General features: G+C 43.8%; 1 protein-coding gene across 1 annotated transcript in view; it reads right to left on the reverse strand.

Moving 5' to 3' along the window:
- DSCAM (DS cell adhesion molecule) overlaps positions 1–22,253 on the reverse strand; it is a 621,576-nt gene that overhangs the window by 70,339 nt on the left and 528,984 nt on the right. The window contains exons 18-19 of the mRNA XM_055313369.1: positions 20,296–20,451; positions 9,765–9,898 (exon numbers count right to left, since the gene is read on the reverse strand). Of these exons, the coding sequence (XP_055169344.1) occupies positions 9,765–9,898; positions 20,296–20,451 (290 nt within the window). The remainder of the gene's footprint in view (positions 1–9,764; positions 9,899–20,295; positions 20,452–22,253) is intronic.

Here is a 22,253-nt window from a genome sequence, read left to right on the forward strand (position 1 = left end):
TTCCTCAATATTTTATATGAGCTACAATAACTGACTATATTTACTTTTCATCAATTGTCAATTGCCTATTTATTGGATACCAGATTCTCCAATACGATGATCTAATCCTGTTTGAGCTGACTTGCTAATTTCTATGTGCACCCTATTATGTGTCACTCCCTCCCAAACCCTGGTCAGGGAGAAGGGATCAATTTTATTTCCAGGTTTATCCTGATACTTCAGCTGCACTGGTGCATCAGAGTCTCAGAAACGTTGAGAATATGTAGAAAAGAACAGGAAAATTCCTCCTTAAAGGGCAGCAAGACAGAAAATGATAGTCTGAGGAAAAACTCACTCCAAATGTGGTTTCCTAGGATGAATGAATCCTAGGGAAAGTGGCGAAAGGAGACATTGGTAGGGAGGAGAGAGAGACACTTTTCTCAATATTTAAATATTTAAATCTCTAAATATTTAATTTTCTGCGGGCAGATCTATAACTCTGTCGTCTCATCTTCAAAGTTAAGACAGGGATATTAGCCACTCAAGAAGATTTGATTATGCCTACGACGTGAATTAATCTTGAATGGATGGCTATAACTAGGCTGATAAGGGATGGCCAGAGGAAGAGGGCATGTGGGGACAGCCATATAATCTCATTGGACTACAGATTTCTCCTTTGGGTCTTGCAAAGAAAATGTATGCAAGGGCTCTTAGCACCATGCCTGTAATGAGAAACAGTCATAAATAGTTGCTGTGTTTGAATTCATAGGCATTTACTGAGTTCCAGTCCAGTGCGTAGACCATAAGGTAAGGTCCTGCCCCCAAGGGAACAAGAAATGATCATAGCTTGGCAGAGGATTAATTAAATGAGGCAGAGTAAAATTCTGACAAGTTCTGCTAAAATCTAGAAATAAAAATCATTTGAATTCCGTTTCTAAAACGACTCCAGTTGTAGTTGAGGACATGATTAATATTTACAAGATGCCTAGGAAAATAAATAAAGACTTCATGTATTTCATTTAAAAAATACTTATAGCAAGTTTCTTTTATAAAACTTCAGACATGTTGGCTTCCTGAAAATTGTACCAAGAGTAGAAAATATAGCTCATGATATAAACCCTGCAATACTCAGACCAGAGAGCTCACATTCACCTCTTCTGCCTTTCTTACTAGTGCTTTAGGTCTGGTGGGTGGCATCACGGATTTCTGAGGAAGTCAACAGTATACTCCTCAAAAGAATGTAGAGGTTGCTGGAAGGTTGGCTTTCTCTTGGTGCTTCAGTGTCACCCCCAAAAAGCCTGAGAACAGGGTCTGCTAGATCTACTTTCACCACACAACTATTTTTCCTTGTGGTTTTGATGCAATCATCTTCCTTTCATGTTTAAGACACTTTGTAAGAGTAAATAAGATAAAATTAATCACAATGAATTACCTTCAATGCTCTTTAATGATTTCTATAAAACTGGATTTTCCCCATTATTTTCTGGATTCGTTTCCAAACCCCTCATCCTATGGGTGACTTGCAAAGCCTTGTAGCCTTCTCTCAGCCCTTCCCCGTTGGGTGCCACATCTGCCCTTGGTTTACAGTCCTGATCTTTATCCCCCTTTGGATTACGGTTTTGCATGTCCTTACCACCTCTCCCATGCTGGATGGAGTTCAGGCTCTCTAAGGGCTTCCCTCTCTGATTCCCCCAGGGATCTTAGGTCCCAGCATTACAGAGTCAGGACCCAATCGCCACTAACCAGAACACCTGTTGCATTAAGTTGACTAATGACCTAGAAATTATTTGAATACAATCGAGAATAACTATGTAGAGAATGACTATGGATTCACAGGCTGCTCAGATCAAATTATTCAGTGTATCTCATGGTTATAAAAAGAATTCCACTTAAAAAATTTCAATTAACTTTTTAATGAAAAACTAATTCTGTTAAAGAGGTATCATGCTTTAAAAAGCTCTAATATCTAATTATTTAAAAAAAAGACTCGAATGTTCTGATTTTATAGATAGCATGTTCACAGCAGTGATTTAAAAAACCTCCCCCAGAGCAGAATAAGCAAAATAGGCAGTTCTTTTAATTATGGGATAACGACACTTTGAGGACATATAAAACCTTTCTGTTTAGTGGCAGAGAAATGACCTGGATTACGTTAAGAATAAGGAGTTAGCTGGATCAATTTAAGATTTGTCTTTGTTCTTTAAATTCTTACTTATAATACATTATGATCTGGTTTTCATTTTATTTCACTGTTTTCACTTCTAAAAGAAGATAATGGGGCAGCCTTGGTGGCGGTTTAGCACCACCTTCGGCCCAGGGCGTGATCCTGGAGTCCCGGGATCGAGTCTCACGTCGGGCTCCCTGCATGGAGCCTGCTTCTCCCTCTGCCTGTGTCTCTGCCTCTCTCTCTCTCTCTCTCTCTCTCTCTCTCTCTCTGTGTGTGTCTCTCATGAATAAATGAGTAAAATCTTTAAAGAAAAATAAAAGAAGATAATGGATGGCGAAGATCACCCTACAGGGATAGACTGGGATGGTCAGCGTCCTGAGTGGGAGGAGCATATTCAATCTACTTGTTTTATCCAAGTCAATTTTGGTGGTTTCCTTTGTACTTTACTGAGATGACTGTAACTGCTGTTGTATTTATGCCTGTTGGCTACTTTTAAAAAAGTCTTCCAAACAAAATATTTTGGCCTTCCAAATATAAAAATTATTATTTTGCAAGCACATTTAAGTTGATATCCAGAAAAGGCACAGAAAAAGCTAGTGTCTCCATATTACTGTTTAGAATCAGCACTGTCCAGTTAGCCAGACTGGCATCACAGGGTCGGTCCTTACTTTTCCCAACCTTTTTTTTTTTTTTAACAAAATTGTCTCTATTCACTACAATTTTGCCTCATTTCTTCTCTGCTTTCATCCATCTGCTGTGCAAATGATCTATCTGTAAAAGTGCTTTATTAATCTGACTGATTGCTATCACTTATTTGATGATGAACAAGTAATTCATTGTACATGTGTAAATGGAACAAGCCCATGCATTCTTAGCCAACTTTTGGCTGCTCCATAATTTCTAGCTTTGCCATCACAGTAAAGAGAGATCCACCATCAGATCTTTTAGATGGAACTATGGGAGGATGATTTCCATGTGAGTGATTTAAAAGCACAGGCATTTTATCTAATTCCTTGTGAGATCAAAAGCATCCCCAAGTATATAAGATACTTTCCTGCCTCATGAACCAGAAATTTCATTATACAGTTTAACCTCTATTGGATGACTCACAGCCACTATCCATAAAATTTAATTTAGACAACATTTGCTTGAACATCCACTATTTCAGCATAATACCAGGCTTTCTAAAGTCTGAACAGTGACTAACTGGGTGGCCAGCACTTAAGCTGACAAGCCACCATGGGGGCCCAACTATGTCCTCATCTGACAATAATGCAAGAGGTTGTAGTTATGCCAAAGCAAGGCTTAAAACCAGTTCTGGGACCTTTGAGATGAGATGGGAGCCAACTTCCCAGGAAAGACTGCAAGATGTCAGGGTGAAAGGCTTGGGCTCTGAGCTCAGACAAATGGGATGCAGCCCCTGCTTTTACCTTGCAAACTGCATGGTCCTTGTCAGACAGCACATGCTGCTCCATTTCAGTACCACTACTGTGAGGTCATAATAACCCCACCTGCATACGGTAATCAAGAGGATTAACTGATAAAAGCCAGTATTTTTAAAGTGGTGCGTCATAGAAGCAATTTTGTGAGTTATGACAATCATTTACAAAATAAAATGGAAGAGAAAAAAACTAACAGAACGGGAAATATCAGAGTGCATCATGTGGAACAAGTGTAAATGTTATGAAGCTTTTATTGTGTGGGTCTTGGATTATGATTATAAGATATATTCCCTATTGTGAGTCATGAAGAAAGAACTTTGGAAACCATAGGCATAAAATGTTTAACAAATGGTGGCTAGAATTTGGCCAATGTTCAAAAATGGTGGAATAAACAATAGAACATTTAAGTTGAACCTTTAGAATGAAGACTTTAAGTGGGAAGAGGATGAGAGAGAAAAGGCAAGGAGGACCCAGACACACGAGACGTGATATGGTTAAAGAGCTGGCTGGGTAGGGTAATAGAACAGGAGATAGGAGACTGGACAGGAGTTGGAGCTGGATGGTGGAGCTGCTTAGGTCATCTTGAGGATTTTGAACTTTGTTTCAGGTTAAAAAGGGAGAAGTCATCCAAGAATTTGCCCAAGTGAGTGATATGGTCAAATCTAGAATGTGAAAGAATGATTATGACAGCAATGCAGACACTGGACTGGCCCTTAAGACTGGCAGTGGGAAGGCTTCTGACCTAGTTTGTTCCCCAGCTGAAGACCTGAACCAATGCAGTGGTGGCGGCTGTGAAAAGAAGGGAGAATGTTAAAAAGATATTGTGGAGATAGAATTCTCATGACACAATGTCACTTCACAGACGCTGTTTCCTCTGGTCATAAAAACCCTCGTGTCCAGTAAAACTTCTCCACCTATAAGGCAGGGCTATGTGTACATCCCAAGAAATGGTCTCTGACCCTCTGTTTGAGTGACACCCCCTTGCCTATGCTCCATGTCATTCTGTACTCTACATGCCCCAGCTGTGTCCCTCGCCCATCACAAGAACAATGACAATCTCTGGTATTTTCTTCCCTCCCTAGAACCAGGAACTTCTCAAAGAAAGGCAGACCCTCTATCCTTTATCACTGCAGTCCTGTGGTGGCCAGGAGAGCTCTTCCCCAAGCTGCTCTGGTTTTCCTGTCTACCAGGTATGTGTTGGAATTCTGCTTTCTGGTTCCCCTGTGGTTGGGGGAGGCCGGGTTATGGCTGTGTCACACCCTCCGGAGAAGCACAGAGGGTATTATTAGATCATTAGCTTGGCTGGGAAACAGGGAGAGAAGAGGAACAGGAATGAATCTGGTTCTGGATACGCGAGATGCAGTGGAGTCTCCATGGACATGGATGGAAGAAGTTGGAAATACGGGTCTGATTGGTCCTCTAAGATGGTTGGGGTTGGAGAAACACATTTGACCTTTGTAGCCTCAGGTATACTTAAATTATAAAAACAGATTCAATGATTCATGGAGATAATAAAGAACAGGAAAAGAGGATGCAGGGAGAGTGTTGAGGAAGGCGTACATTTAAGGGTGGGTGTCGAGCTGGAGGAGACGACAGAAGAGAAAGACTAAAGAGAAGGGGGGTTGAGACAGAAAGAATATTAATGCAGATAGCAGTATGACAGCATGCTACGTGGCAGCAGAACCAGGGAGAGTGCTGCTTCCCTCGGAGGCCATGGCCTTGTACATCCAGGGGGTCCACGGTGGCTTCAGAGACAGGAGCCGAGGCCAGTGAGATGGACAGCATTATAAATATGGATGTTCAGGTTGACCACACTTGATGATTCCATCACAGCACCATTGTTTGACCTGAGACTATACTCAACACTTCTGGATTTCTGAAGCCGCTCTCCCTCGTCCTCAGGCCCGTGATTTATTGAGTACAGGCCCCCGGGTCAGGTGGGTGGATATGGGGCAAACGCACACCTGCTACCTTGGCTTGGAAGTTACCCAGACCTGGCCAAGGTTACTTTCCTTGTTTCTCTGAAGACTTGCTTACTTCTAAATTGTGGGCTACACTGTGGGGAGTCTAGTTGCTGAAAGTCACCTTCCGGAGAAGAAGAGTACTGGAACATTCTCATTTGCTCATTCAGCACCATCGACCGAATACCTGTCACATGCAGGGACTGGATCACAGTATCATCTGAAACTGGGATGTTTGATGTGGGTCATAGCTCATCGATACAATTATTGTAGGCCTTCTGATTTTGCTCCTAATTGCTGAGAAGTCCGTGCTGTCTTAATTTCACATTTCTGAGTCCTGTCTCAATCAGCTTAGCGCTGGAAAAGGGACACACGTTCCTTCTCCATCCTCGTGCTTCCTTAACATATGGCATTTCCCACGGGGCTGGGCTGTGTTCACAAAGGGAGGAGCGCTAGAGAGGAGATCCAGCCTTGCTCCTTTCTCCCTGGGACCTTACAAGTGTGTGAATTGATTGTTCAAATCATCACATGTGAAAATTAATCGCCACGGCCCAAACATTATATGGATGAGCTCCTGAATCAAATGGTTTTTAAGATTTTGCTGTTAGAATCTCTGTCTGGGGAGGTTGACGTCTCAGGGCATCTGCTGGACCCTTACGGGGAGACTCTTGTTTATCCAGCACCACCAGACTTTAGATGAACTTGCAGTTTCTTGTCTGGCCCAACATGTGAAATTTCCAATCCTAATATCTTTGACTAAGCTAACTCAAGAGAACACAATGAAATCAGTACCTATTATTAGAAAATGGGCTTTACCCATTAGAGGGAAGAGCCTGGGGCTTATAACAGGTCCTTTCATGGGGGTCTAAGGGGAAATTTATATCAGCGAGGAAGTCAGCCAAGGGACTCCCATACAGAGCAACAAATTACAGAGTGTATTGTGTCCTCATTTATCCTCCTATGTTCTACATTCAACTATGAAATCATTTCATAGAAAAGAAAAAGTTAGATAGCGGAGCAGGAAAAATATACAGAGCTTGCACTGCCCTCTGGTGTTATTCGGCCGCATAGGCAGAAATGTAAAAGCCTCTCAAAAGGGGACAGTCTCCAGTCTTGGGACTTTACGTCAAATTACAGAAAATCGAGATGGAAACAAAGTTCCTCTTTCCAGTAATTTGTACTCCCTTACTAATTCCATGTGAAAAAAAACCCAAAATAATAGGTGGTATTTTCAAGTGTTTCCCTCCAAAGGGAAATATATTAATTAGTCCTTTCTGATCTTTACCTAAAATGGTAGTATTTTATTTAAAAAAAAAATAGCCCTTGTATGGGAAATCTCTGTACCTCCCACTCCGCTTTCTGTCACCCTAAAACTGCTTTTAAAATAAAGTCTATTAAAAATCTCTTAAGTGATGTTTGAAGTAGATGAGCAGCAAGGTGGCTCTAGAGATGGAACAAGCCTAATTCTGGTTCACTTCACTTTATTGAGGACAGCTCTGAGATTCTGGACCTTCCTTGCAAAACTCCCATGGTGCTGCCCTGTAGACCACTGGCACCTTGTAATGATCATATTTCTGGATCTATATGCTTTTCAATATAGTCAAAGGCAGCACAGAGACACCCAGGTAGTGGCAGTCAGACAGTAAGTAGGTGAAAATTTTGGTTGTTAATTCCCATCTTTTCTGGTTAGTTTGATAACAGGATTGTCATTTTTGGAAGGGTCTTGTTGGGGAGGTACTAGGTGGTCAAACCTCATTGTCCTGTGCATGGAGACGCCGTGGAAATCCCTGGGCAAATCTTCTCCATCCTGCAGATGGTTTGATCACAAGTTCAGGATTGTAACTCCCTCTGTTCTATTGTGTGTAATTCATGGGCTGGGAGGACGGGAACCATCCTGGCCCACAGCATCCACAAGTGGGGCTGCCTTACTCAAGTATGGATCTGTTAGGACCAATTGCAAATAAATAATCCAGGCTGGTGTTTGTGGGGTTTTTTGTTTTGTTTTTGTTTTAGCTTAGAGACAAAGAGCAGATTGAGGGGGAGCTGCTGGCGTTCTGGGTACCCTGCTAGTCTCCTCCTAGGTTGCTGCATTCAGAACAGCAAATGTGAGTCCTCCAGCAGATAGATGGATGAATGAGTGAGTAAAAACAAAGAAACATTTCAAATCCCAGTGGAACACAGATATTTTTTACTTTAGCGGTGATTTTGTCTCTCTTTGGAGGACTGGCTATATGTTGGGGCTAATGAGAGGATCAGGGGCCGCACAGGGGTCCTCCGTGAATCCCCTCTCTGAGTAGCAGAATATGATTGTCTAGAGCATCATCCCGGCACTGTGTAGCATGTCTACACTTCGGCGGTAGGATTTGGCAGGTGAGACTTAACAGCATGGGTGATGGGCACTGAGGGGGGCACTTGACGGGATGAGCACTGGGTGTTATTCTGAATGTTGGCAAATTGAACACAGATAAAAAATAAATTTATTATTATTAAAAAAAAAAGACTTAACAGCATGTTTGAAACCAAAGAAGGAACCCACAAGAAAGTTCTGGAGCTCGACTCTGACCGTTTACACGTAAATCTTCACTTCAGCTCCAGAGGGGCGGCTGTTGACATTCTCCAGCAGGGAGGCAGACCTCCGTGAGCTGAACACGTGCTCTCTCCTGTCTCTCCACCTGCCACCGTTAATCATGCTCACTGCCTGGTGCACTATAAGGCCTGGGGGTTCCCTACAGACTCTAGACTTTGGAAAATGTATCACTTTAGTTAGAGAATTAATTAATAAATAGTTGGAGACATTCTTCAGCCTTAAAAAGGAAGGAAGTCAGGCAGCCCAAGTGGTTCAGTGGTTTAGCGCCGCCTTCAGCCCAAGGTGTGATCCTGGAGTCCTAGTATCGAGTCCCATGTTGGGCTCCCTGCATGGAGCCTGCTTCTCCCTCTGCCTGTGTCTCTGCCTCTCTGTCTCTGTCTCTCATGAATAAATAAATAAAATCTTTAAAAAAAACCAGGAAGGAAATCCTGACACCTGCTACAACATGATGACCCTTGAGGACGTTATGCTCAGTGAAGTAAGCCACATGCAGAACAACAGAATGATGTATGATTCCACTTATAAGAGGTCCCTAGAGCAAGTCAGATCCACAGAGGCAGACGGAAGAATGGTGGCTGACAGTGCTGGAAGGATGGGGAATGGGAAGTTTCAGTTTGGGAAGATGAGAATGTTCTGGAGGTGGCCGGTGGGGATGGTTGCAGGACAGTGTGAATGTACTTAATGCCAGTGATCTGGACACTTAGAAATGATTAAGATGGTAAATTTTATGTGAAGGTATTTTACTACGATAAAAACCAACATTAGTCCATGTACTCATGTCACAGATACTTCCAGAATGACTGTGCATGACTATGCATGTCTAGTTCTATGCCCAGCTGGGGCACAGAAAGAGGCCCACGACACGGTGCCAACCTCAGAAAATGCCTTATATGTTCCTGTGAAGATATCACGAATTTTGCTGTACCACTTTGGCTTTCTTTTCTCTCACATTTCCCTTCTGGATCTGCTTTTGTATCTGGTCTAAGGAACAGTGTAGCTCTATAATTATGACTTGGTAGTAATAATATTAATGAAAATAAATACAGCATTTGGAAGTATTAATTACCCTAACTTTTAATTTTGTCACAATGAACAAGGCGGACCACGTAATTGTCAGGGTCACAGATCCTCAGTAGAAGTCCTCGTGTCTGGCCCCACAGGGGCTTGCCTCCTCTCCCTCAGTGGCGGATGGGCCTGGCAGGAAGAAGTGGTGGGAAGTAGGAGCATAGGAGGGAGGGCGGAGGGAAGGGGGGAGGCAGGGAGGGACTGGGGTGCACACAATGACGCGTCCAACAGCAAAATCAATAGGTGTTGTCCACTGACTATCAATTAAGGCACAATTAAGAGCTCTGGGTTTTGGTTTTGAGAAGGCTGCTGGCAGTTTTGTGGGAAGTCACCCCATAAACAATAATTCTAGACAATTGTGTACCTTACAATGACTTAGATGGGTACTTTCAAATGAGGTATAAATGAGGATGTAGCTTTGTGGCAGAGACAACAGAAGAAAAATAAAGCCACTGGAAAGACCCAAGTAGGTGGGAAACAAAGGAACAAAACTGTCCCAAATGAGCACTCGCAGCTCATTTCTCGAAGGTGCTTGAAAGGCACTTGGTTATTTACCAACTTACTGTGGGGTAGGGGTGGGAGCAGAATACGGTGTACTTTCGGATGATGCCGTTCAGCTTGAGAGGGGGAAGCCAGGAGACGAAGACCATGGAGGCTGAGGCCGCAGCTGCCTTCACTCCTGCAGGAGGACCTGGAACTAGAAGAGCCGTGCATTTAGTCACAGAGACGGGGCTTCCGACCAGGCGTGTAGGCCCACGCTGAGCAACATAACACAGCCCCTCTCCCCCCTGAGCTGGGGCCGGCCACTGTCTTGGGTCCGTTCCTCAAGTATTGGGGCTGACTGGAGATAGGGCTCACCTGAGTCCCCTCAGAATCTGCATGTTGAAGCCCCAACCCCCAGAAGCTCAGATTGTGACCTTGTTTGGAGAAGGGGTCTCTATAGAGATGACCGAGTTAAGCTGTGGTCATTTTTGGCTGGCATCCTTATGAAACAAGGAGCAATGTGGACACAGAGAAGTGCTTAGAGAGAAGACAATGTGTGGACACGGGGAGCAGGTGGCTGTCTATAAGCCAAGAACAGAAGTCTGGAACAGACTCTCCCTCACAGCCCTCAGAGTGAACCAACTTGGCCCACACCTTGATTTTGGACGTCTGGCCACCAAACCATGAGGCGATGCATTTCTGTTCTTGGAGCCCGCCCCCGTCTGTGGTACCCTGTTGCAGTAGCCCTAGGAACTGACAGAGTGACAGAGTCTGTCTTGGACGAGTGACCTGCGAACCCCACCAGCCCTGTCCTCAGGCATGTCCTCTAAGGGCCCAATTTTAGCAAGAATCCTACTAAGTCAGTTCAGCCAGAGTCGCCTCAATAATTAGTCACCCTTCATACATAATCAATGTCTTCATTCTCTACCATACCCCACGTAATATCCGATCATCCTAGTGTGCCTTTAGCAAAAGTCTTGTTCGATTGATTGAGTCAGAGTGCCCCTCATCCCTGATGTCTCCTTTTCAAAATTTTCCACCCAAGGACCCCACTCCGTTCCCTCCACTCCTTGGCTATACATTCCCACTTTCATTTGTTGTATTTGAAGTGGAGCCCAGTCTCTCTCCCTTACCGCAACCCCCCACTGAGGTGGTCCCCACACATACACCTCACAGCAGGCCCCCTGAATAAAGTCTGCTTTGCTGCTCTTTAATGAGTGCCATGAATAACCGTTTCTGCAACAGAACTCATACATTCAGTTCAAGTCCCTGTCTTCCTGGGAGCCTTCCCTACCCATTTCTGTCCCTCGTGATTTCCTGCCTCTGAACAGTTGGAGAATTGAGCTTCTTGTGCTGCTCTAGTAGTGTCTGGCTTTGAACAGGCTGGGGATGTACATCTCGCCTTGGAAGAATGAGAGCAAACTTCCACAGCCTTCAGGGACCACTCTTCCTTGCCTGCAACACTTTGTAATGGCACCCTTTTTGGCTGAGGGGAGGTAGAGACACACTTTTTATGAGAATAGGTTTTTGTGTTAATGATTCACAGCTCGTGTGGACAAAAACACTAGGAAGGCAGGAAATGCTAACAGCATTAAGCCTAATTTGGGAGTGAGACTGCATGTACTCTCTCCCTGTCTTTCTGATTTCCAGGTTGAAGAGGGAGGATGCAGTGAGGTAGAAAGACTACACGGAGAAGGGAAAAGAGCATTAATGTTGCTACTCAATAAGCTTTGAGGATCTTGTTTTGTTTCTCTTTGCTCTGACTGTCCACGTGGAGGATGGTTCCCACCTTGATAGAGGTCTTCAAATTCTAACCAACATTAAATCCCTTGTGAGCCCCCTGGAGGTATCTTTGAGTGTCTTCTGGTTCCAATAACAACAGAACCGCTCAGTAAATATTTTTGGAGTTGAATGTGTGTCTCACAATTGCCATCTGAACTCTTCTAGGTCAAAACGACAGAGCCAGCAGCCACAGCGCGAGCTAACGTGGGTTGGACATCATCAGCACTTGAAAATATGAAATCTTGGGATCAGTTTTTGGCAAGTCCCCCTGACAGCAGAGGGTCTAGAGAAGGGGGCACACGTAAGCGATGACACCTGAATTTCTAAGTCCTTAGGAACAAGGCACTGTTGTCCCAAGCATGGAGGGCATTTGTTTCCCATCGGTGAGGGTTTCAGTCAAGACATTCACTGACCTGCAACCTGGTTCAGACCCGTAAGGGTTCCTCCTGAACACCAAGGGTTGAGTGGACATTTGCTTAACCTTTACATCCTAACGGATGCTCCACATTTGCCAACACTTTCCATTCTTTCTGTAAGGCAACCACCTGGCTGGTGTTCACCACGCCCAATACTCCCTCTGGACAGCTTCCTTCTAGAAGCCCAAGTGCTTGGGCAGCAACTACCCGAGTGGCTGCTTAGCAAAAGTCAGTCATGCTTGTTTCTACTTTGTTTGTGATAATTATACTTGTCATGGTAATACGATTTAATTCATTATGTAAACCATTCAACTATGAGTGCCAAAGAAAGCTGTTTCCATGACAGTTAATGGGACCTCTTTGGCAAAACTTTCTCAAAGGTAAGTTAAAAAAAAAAAAAGTTTGGCTAGGTTCAGGCCAAAACCATAGAGAAAAATGATACACATGGGGAAAAATCAAGACAAATAGATTTTAAAAAATCTAGCAAAGAGATTATCAGCAAATGGCAACAGGCTTTACCCCACTATCAGGAAATGAAAGCTGGAAATGGCAGAGGATCCACAGTTCATGGAACCGATGACATAGAGATCTCTTCATCCAAGACTTAAAGAAATGAGAGTATATTATTTACTTAAAGAATGAATAGAGAATCAATCTCTATTTGTAAATTTTAACTTAAAATGCAATATTTAAGGTACATCTGTTGGTCACTATAAACCTTAGTGACTCCTTGCTTTATTTGGTTATTTCCATTAATTTGTCTTTTTTTTTTTAAGATTTGATTTTTTTTTATTCATGAGAGACATACAGAGAGAGGCAGAGACACAGGCAGAAGGAGAAGCAGGCTCCCTGCAGGAAGGGGAACCTGATGCAGGACTCGATTCCAGGCCCCCGAGGTCATGACCTGAGCCGGAGGCAGACGCTCAACCACTGAGCCACCCAGGGGCCCCTCATTAACTTGACTTGATTATATCAGATCAAAGGGCTTTCACTGCTTTTACTGTGTAAATTCCCATCTGACTCCTCACACACTGATGTATGATCTATCTTGTGCAGTCTTTTCTTCTAAATTGGGATTTTGTACAACAAAGGAGTAAGTACACAGAAATTTTGAGGAACAAAACATTCTGGAAAAGTTCTCAATCACTGAGCCGTACCTTAAGATTAGAATTTAAGGATGAGCACTGGGTGTTATTCTGTATGTTGGTAAATTGAACACCAATAAAAAATAAATTTATTATAAAAGAAAAAGGAAACACAAAATGCAGTGATGGAAACACTGTGAAAATACAGATTTCCTTAACTTGTGTTTAAAAAAAAAATTATAGTGGTTTGGATTATACCCCAGTGGTGGAAGGTGTGAGCCCTGCAGTCCCACTGAGGGCTTTTGTTTAGCTCTACCACTTAGTTCTCTGTCCCGGGCAAATTCATTACCTTCTCCAACAAATCTTAGTCTCCTCATCTATGAAGCTGGAACAATAATTGTACCTGTTGATGGCTTTGTTGCTAGGATTATGAGTGATAATTCATCTAAAGAATATATATGGAGTTTTGCATACAGCAGGCATCAAATAAATTCTAGCTATCATTTTTAAGGACAATCTTCATTTTCTTACATTTCACATCACTCAGGGATCCTAGCCTTTCCTTGGTGACCCAGCGTTGAACTATAAACACCAGATGTTGAGAGTTGGAGAAAACAGATGGCATAGGATGGTCTGTCTAGAACATATTTTCTTAAAACATTCTTAGTCATCAGATTACATTTTGGTAATCTGATTCTGTTTTTTTTTTTTTTTTAATGAAAATACAGGCAAGTTTAGGCTATTTTCATGAATTCCTACCAATGTTGAGTGAATTTCTGACTTCAGATCTGATCGGTTGAAGTAAAGAACACAGCATAGAATCATCTCTTCTACGGTTCCAATTTGCCCACACCTCCTTACTGTATTGCAGAAGCTCTTAGAGATCACATATCCAATTGTCGCTGAGATCTCCACTCAGATTCATGGGTGCCTTAGACCAACCATGTCCCAAACTGGGATCATCATCTTCCCTTCCAAACTTCCCCATCCTCCTGTACCCAAAGGGACAGCTATGGTCTTGGTTGCAAAAGCCAGAACCTAGAATTCTCTCCCTGCAGCTACCACCCCACAGGGGATGTGTAAGGTTAGTGAGCCTTTTAGACCTCCACATAGACACAGTTAGTAGTTGGCCTCTCCCTCTAGCTTAGTGTTGTTCTATAACATCAGACCATTTTTTAGGTCTCTGGAAATGGCATGCTTGTCCCACCCCAGGACCTTGACATAGGATGACCTACGGTCCTTAGGTTCCTTCTGTTTGAATTTTTTCCTACTCTCCTTCTTTTTGTTGGCAACTCTTACTCATCTATCAGGTTCTATTAAATATCACTGAGGGGGGCACTTGACGGGATAAGCACTGGGTGTTATTCTGTATGTTGGCAAATTGAACACCAATAAAAAATAAATTTATTATTTAAAAAATATCACTCCTTGAGAAAATCTTCCCTGACCACTAGCCTAGATTAAGTCAGGGCTCCCATGTTCTCTTTTAAGACCCTTCTCCTTCATGGCAGGATCCACTCAAATATCTGTCTTCTCCATCAGCCTACAAGCCTCACCAGGCCCATCCTGTTCTCTACTGTATCTACAGTGGCTGGAGCAGTATCTGGAACATACTAATCCTCAATGCAGATTTTCTAAGTGCATAGGAAAATGAGTTTATCTGCTATCGTGTAGTAGGAAGAATTCTAAGATGGTGCCCAAGATTCTCATCTTTTGGTATACATACCTGTATAACTCCTTCCCATTGAATACAGGTGGTAACTGTCACTATAGATGGATAGATTATTCCCATGATCAGGTTATGTTATGTGACAAAGGTAAAGGGATTTTGCAGATATAATTAATGTTCTAATCAGTTGACTTTAAGTTAACCATCAGTTAGGGGCAGCCCAGGTGGCTCAGCGGTTTAGCACCGCCTTCAGCCCAGGGTGTGATCCTGGAGACCCGGGATCTCGTCCCACGTCAGGCTCCCTGCATGGAGCCTGCTTCTCCCTCTGCCTGTGTCTGTGCCTCTCTCTGTGTCTCTCATGAATAAATAAATAAAATCTTAAAAAAAAAAGAAGTTAACCAAGAGAGGATTATTCTGGTTGGGCCTGACCTAAACAGAGGAGCCCTTTAACAAGAGGGTCTAGGAGGGTCAGAGAGGCAATAAGTCAGAGAGATTTGAAGCAGTAGAGATGCTCTCCCATTGGTCTTGAAGAAGCAAACCATCTTGCTGCTATAGAGAGGCTATATGGCAGGGAATGGCAGGTGGCCTCTGGGAACTGAGGAGATGGTCACCAGTCCTACACACACAAGGAGCCCAACCCTGCTGACAACCAGTGAGTTTAGGAGAGGACCTCAAATGAGCCCGCTGCCACAGCCAACACCTTGATTTCAGCCTGTGAGACCCCCAGCAGAGGGCCCAATTGACCTAGACCTGGACCTCCAAACCATGGAGATGGTGAGAGAATAAATTTTTGTTAATTTAAGGTGCTAAGTTTGAGGTGATTTGTCATGTAGCATAGAAAATGAGTCCATACAGTTGAGGCCTCTAATGATATAACTTTTTTTTCAATCTAATGATATATCTTAATGTAAAACATCAAAGTCAGTGCTTTGAAAAAACACTGCTTTTGTTTGAATTATAAGCCTGACCAGGCACACACACAGATACTTCATCCAACTACACTATTGTCATGATCATTTCTCTGGTCTTCGGTGATGAGGTATAGGCAGGGGTGTGCATGTGTGTGCATGCGTGTGCGTGCGAGCCTGTGTCTATGTGATCCGCCATGGTAGCCAGACCTACCTGAGCCTAATGCTGCCCCGAGGCCCCCCTAAGACATGTGCAGACCGCATGGTGTTAGAAGGAACCGTCCACAACTGTCATCACGTTCATACAAAGCACACGTCTTCCCCATTTCCACAAGATGCTGATACATCTGGCCTTTGCTCTTACAAGAGAGGTATTTTTTAGACATTCTTTAAAGTAGACAATTCACTATGGCATCATGCCAGTGAGCCAACAGATGAGCACAAGGGGATGTGGAGTGGCTCCTCTTGAAGTCCAGTGGGCAGTGTGGAGCCCCCCACGAGGCACCTCTGGGGCCCTGCCTGAGAATCACTGCAGGGGAGGGAGCCCTGACATCCTCATGGTGGGAGGCCTTCTGGGATACTCCCGTCTGTGTGCCGTTGGTGTACCTGCTACCACACAGAGCCCAGCACCACCATGTGCTCAGTACCTGTTGGGCTGAGGAGGCTGAGGAGGCTAACAACCACTTTTGGTGGTTAGGCAAATAGACATGCACATGGAGTCCATTGCTTTTAAGGCACACTGAGGTGTGGTCACACAACCATCTGAGAACAGGTGATCTGTGCCTTCAAGAGAATGTATGGCTCAAGATTTGGAGGGTCTGAGGGTTCAGAGACAGCCTGATGTCTGTTCACTGTTCCCTTGCTCTTAGCTCTGCTTTGACGCACATCCCCCTCCCCACAAAGACAGTGCTAATCACGGGGCAGGTGGAGCAAAGTTCATACCCTGCACCTCCCACCTGGCCTTCTTCCCATATAAAATGATTTACAGAGTTATGTGCCTTAGTAATGCACTCAGCAAATATTTGAACTTAAACACAACCAACTCTATTTATACATATACAATGTTGACTTTTGCAGAAAAGGGCCAGGGTTGTAACTACGCTAGGCCTGCAGAATATAAATAACAATCGGAAAATTAATAGATTGTGTTTTGTTTGTGTTCTCTTTCCCCCACGGCGGCCTTGCTCAGGTTACAGTCTCAGCAAATAAAATGGCATTAGGATCTCACAAACCTTTTCGAATTCAGAATTAGTTGTCTTGTGTTCAAGAACAGAAAGCCAGATCAGCAAATAATCTTTTGCGTTCTTGCCGAGTAACAAAGGTACACGTTCTGATTGACGGAGCAGTCCTGGGAAGAGAATCTGAAGCCTGAGCAATTCTTGAGGACCCCAAGAATATGTCCACGGACCTGGGACGATGTCTGCGGGTCCAACATTCTGTAGTTTATGGGCCCAAGACTGTCTACGGATTTAAGAATCTTTCTCCTGGCCCAAGATTCTTTACGGAGGCTGAGAAACTGCTGAAAGGTACAGAAAACTTGTTCTCTGAGCAAACATTTCAATTGCAAATTATCCCTGGCAGAAGTAAACTTCTACAAAATATCTTAACTTTTGATTTGATGATGTATTTATCATATTCATTTCTAGTTACTATTTTATTCTATTGTTGTGTGTTTTATTAGCAGCTGATACATTTTCCCTTCTTAAGATGACCAGTGACCTAACAACACTACTTAAACTCTAGGCCTCCTGACACTGGGGGTTTTAGGATCTTGTTTAAGAAATGTACTGGGCGGGGCATTGGGTGGCTCAGTGGGTTAAGTGTCTGCCTTCAGCTCAGGTCATGATCTCAGGGTCCTGGAAATGAGCCCCTGTCTGGCATCCTGCTCAGGGGAGAGTCTCCTTCTCTCTCTGCCCAGTCTCTACTCATGCTTTTTCTCTCTTTCTCTCTCAAATATAAAATCTTAAAAAAAAGTAATATATTGGGCATGAGGACCAGATTGAATGCTTGGTGTCAATGCACTAATTAATATTTCTTTCCCCATGAGAATATCAATAAACTCTGAAACTGCAATCTGTGCCTAGACTAGTGCTTTCCTGAGGAAGAATTTAGTGAATGTTGGCAATTAGTATTTTACTTGAATTTCATCCACAACCTTACATCATTTAATTGACTCTGGCAAGTTAATCCAAACTTGCAAACCATAAGATTTTGCAGCAGAAGTTCAAACAGGATCTATATTCTCAATTTGAGTAAGCACTCGTTCTATGATAATTAGCCTTGCCCTTTCTTCCAATTAGACACAAACTTGCATTCAGTTCTCTAAACTGTTCAAATGCCTATTTGTATTTGGTATTGAGTTTAGAAAGGTGGCTAGCACAATTCTTCACTGTCTCATATTAGTGAATTTTTCATGTGGATCTGGGAGATAAGCTCATTATTATACCAGTTTTTCTCTACTTCCCCCTAATCTCCACTCTGCTTCTTTTTGAAAATGCTGATGATTTATCCCAACTAAATACTGACATTCGGTTCTGCACCGCTCTTTGTGATGCACGCCAGCATAAGTGGGATTCTCCACCTCCTTCCCAGGGGAACTGTTAAGACCTAAGGCAGGGTCATTCACCATCAGTGGCATCTCCATATATCATCAGCATTGGATAGGAAAGCAGAGAATAATTGATTGACAAATTAGACTTTAGGCCTCAGGGTCAAGTTTTGAGGGAGAACCCCAGGATTTCTAAAAGTGGAGGATTAAATAAAAATTGATCCCAAATCACCAGTCAATAAGCTGTGGAGAGCCTTCCCTTCTTAATGGATTTCTGTACATTCATCTGAAAACTGCAGGTGTCAAAATTTATGTTGCTGATCAATTTTCTCTTTAAATAATAATTCCACTGACATTTGTGTTATTGCTTAGCAATGCAAAAGAATGTGCCACCCCCACTCTGAAGGAGTGGAGATCAAATAATCAAATATCTAGTGTCAGGAACCAACCCACTATGTGTCAAGTTAGGTGTTTGCACACATCACTTGACTTTTTATATCTTAACTCTGTGCAGTCTGATTATGATGGCACTTTTGTACGTGAGTTCAGTTCAGAGGTTAGGTAAGGTGCCCAAAGTACCCTGGGCAGCAAGTAATAGAGCCAGCATCTCGACATGGCTCGTTGTCTATGGCATTTTTAGAAACTAAATTATGACCACCTTCACTTAGGACATAAATTTGTAGGTCTCTCCATACTTTTTAATGGCATTTCATTTTGCCTTTAGATTTCCCTAAATAGCCTAATTTCTTTGATCAGAATGGGCCGATACCTGCACATTCCTGGGAAGAATTAATTATCTGTGTGTTCTGGAAAAGCTAAAGCCAATGAGGATGAATTTGTGTGCACCCCCAATGAAGCAAGAAGGGCTCCAGAGACAAGGAGAATAATGTGTAAGAGTCGATGGAAGAGACCGGTTGGGGGAGGAGGGAGAGCTGGGTCTGCAGAGGTGAGGGCAGAGAGTAAGATGGGACATAGTATGCTGTGGGTGTCAGAGAAGCTTTGTCAGGGGTCAGATCTCTGAGCCTGGGTCCCCAGCTTTGCTTCCACAGGATGGATATGGGTGGAACCATAGTGTGTTTGGTACTCTGTGTAGTGAAGGAGGTTGCATAAGCAATGGGAGGTCATAAGAATGGGTAGCACTTCCCCCCACTGTGCTCTGCCCAGCTTCCTGGGAGCAGAATCCTAGAAAGAAGACAGAAGGTGTGGAGCCAAAATCTGCACAGAATTTAGGGGCACTGTTATCTCGTCTCTACCCAATTTTGTATAATTCTGTGCTCTGACTTGGAGAGTCCCACATGGGTATCATTTAATACCAGTTGTTTAAGGTGGAGACGGCTTTTCTCACTTTGCTATATTTATCAGAACTTAAACTACTTTCTAAACAGGTTCAGGGAGGCAGGTGGGGGCATGGGGTGACTGGGTGATGGGCATTGAGGAGCACTGGGTGTGATACTATATGTTGGCAAATTGAACTTCAATAAAAATATATATATATAAAAAGTAAAAAAAAATAACAGACTCAGATATGGCACCTCAGAGTTTCTCTTAGAATAATACAACACCCCCCCCCAACACTTGCCGTATAGTTTTTGTAGGTTTGGGAAATAGTCGTACAACCAAGTCTAAATGATATGGCACAGCAAAAATTAATGGTCTGAACCAAAGTGAGCTGCAATTTAAAATGTTACTATGTTGTTATGAATTCCTCTAAGAAATTTTAAAAAATCAACATGAAGCCGTCAAACTAAGGATTTATTCTAAGGCGATTCTAAAGCTGGCGTAGAATAACACAACTTAGACCTTTAGGTAATTTTACAGTGGAGGATGGAACTACTCTGAGCCTATATACTGACAGCTGGAGTCACTGGGATTATTCTGATGGTAGGACGTGTGTTACACCTCTGCCATAAAAGGCATTTTCATTTAAATAATACTCTGCCAAAAAATTTTTAAAAAGAAGAAAAATTCTGGGAGGGAGGATGGATGATGGATACATCGAGCAAAAGTGACACGGGGTGGATGGTCTCAGTTGTGCTGGAATATTTTGGGAGGGCAGCAGATGGTTTGCCCGGAGCGAAGTCAAGGTCAGGCTGATGAAGGGACATGAGGCCCTAGGACCCGGCCCTCCCAACAATAGCTTCTGCCCCTCGGTGGGGCCCTGCATGTCCCCTGGCATCTGCCCCACACTTGCCCCGTCCCTCACCATCCTCTTTGGTCCGAGTGAAGATCTGCTCACTCCTGACGCCGTCCCCGGCGCGGGTGAAGGCCAGCACCTGGATGCTGTAGTTGGTGTACTTCTCCAGCCCGTCCAGCTCTAGAGAAGGCTGCGTCGTGGTGACATTTTTAATCTCGCCCAGTTCTGGAGGGAGGACAAGAGAACACGATCTGGTGACTGACTGTGAGCACCCTGTGCCCGCTGTGATGTCAGAGAAGCTTTGTCAGGGGTCAGATCTCTGAGCCTGGGTCCCCAGCTTTGCTTCCACAGGATGGATATGGGTGGAACCATAGTGTGTTTGGTACTCTGTGTAGTGAAGGAGGTTGCATAAGCAATGGGAGGTCATAAGAATGGGTAGCATTCCCATCCCTGAGGCTCGCTCTCCAGCCTCCACACCCTGAAGTCCCTCAAAGGGACTCATTCACACTGAATGGCCACAGGACACCGGGCAGAAGGTCGGTCTGAAAAGCAGAGCAATTCACTCCAAGTAGGTGTGAAAACCCAACACCAACTACTGGGACCCAAGTCCCCCAGCCGCCAATCCAGCGTGCCCCCCACCACACACACCGCTGCTGGACCCGGGGAGCTTGGGACTGCAGGGCTCACTCTGCAGTGCATTTCTTTCTTTCTTTCTTTCTTTCTTTCTTTCTTTCTTTCTTTCTTTCTTTCTTTCTTTTTTTTAAAGGTTTTATTTATTTATTCATGAGAGACACACAGAGAGAGGCAGAGACACAGGCAGAGGGAGAAGCAGGGTCCTTGTGGGGAGCCGGATGCAGGACTTGATCCCATGACCCCGGGGTCACACTTTGAGCCAAAGGCAGATGCTCCGCCACTGAGCCAGCCAGGCATCCCTGCAGGTGTATCTCTAATTGCTCATCAAGAAATGACTGGAAGGAGCCGAGATGCCCATCAGCAGATGAATGGATAAAGAGGATGTGGTCTATATATGAAATATTATTACTCAGCCATCAGAAAGGATGAATACCCACCATTTACACCAATGTGGATGGGACTGGAGGGTATTATGCTGAGTGAAATAAGTCAATTGGAGAAAGACAATTATCATATGGTTTCACTCATATGGGGACTATAAGAAATAGTGAAAGGGGTTATAAGGGAAAGGAGGGGAACTGAGTGGGGAAAATTAGAGGGAGACGAAACATGAGAGATGCCTAACTCTAGGAAACAAACAAAGGGTTGCAGAAGGGGAGGTGGGTGGGGGGATGAGGTGACTGGGTGACTGGCACTGAGGGGGGCACTTGATGGGATGAGCACTGGGTGTTATAACCAACTGATGAATAACTGAAGACTACATCTGAAACTAATGATGTAGTATTTGTTGGCTAGTTGAATTTAAATTAAAAAAAATGAAACTTCTGCAAGTTGACTTTTGTTTTTCTGTTAAAAATAACAAACCCTAATGTCCGTGTATTTCTAAAGTACCTAGCCTCTTGGGTATCTGAACTGAGATGAGGTGGCTCAGTAAACTGCTCCTTTTACCTGGAGTGAACCTCCCCCCCCCCCCCCCCCGGCATCCTTGCTGAAGTGACATGCTGATGTGTCAGAAACTTGGCATTAGCTAAAAATGCTTCAATTTCTGGAGTGGGATCAGCTAATAATATTCAAAGACGGAATGTTATGCTCTCCCATCTTAGGCATATGAGGCAGGGCAATTTGAGAAAACTTACAGTGAGGTGTTAAATGCCTCCATGGGTGTTCTGGATTTTGAAATGAGCCACCTACAGAGCAGCTGGAGCAGGAGAGAGAGGCGTGAGGACTGCTCACCCCCGGGCACAACTATCCGCAGAGGGTTGATTGACACTGCCTGCAAGCCTGTGTGCCCAGTTACTAAGGGGACTGACAGGGAGCAGGTCCAGGAGGGATTCCTCATTGGGTGGCTGGCTATAGTGAAGGCCACCTGTGCATACAGTTAGCGAGAGGTAGGG

This window comes from Nyctereutes procyonoides, unplaced genomic scaffold (genome assembly GCF_905146905.1).
Source record: "Nyctereutes procyonoides isolate TBG_1078 unplaced genomic scaffold, NYPRO_anot_genome, whole genome shotgun sequence".
NCBI lineage: Eukaryota > Metazoa > Chordata > Mammalia > Carnivora > Canidae > Nyctereutes > Nyctereutes procyonoides.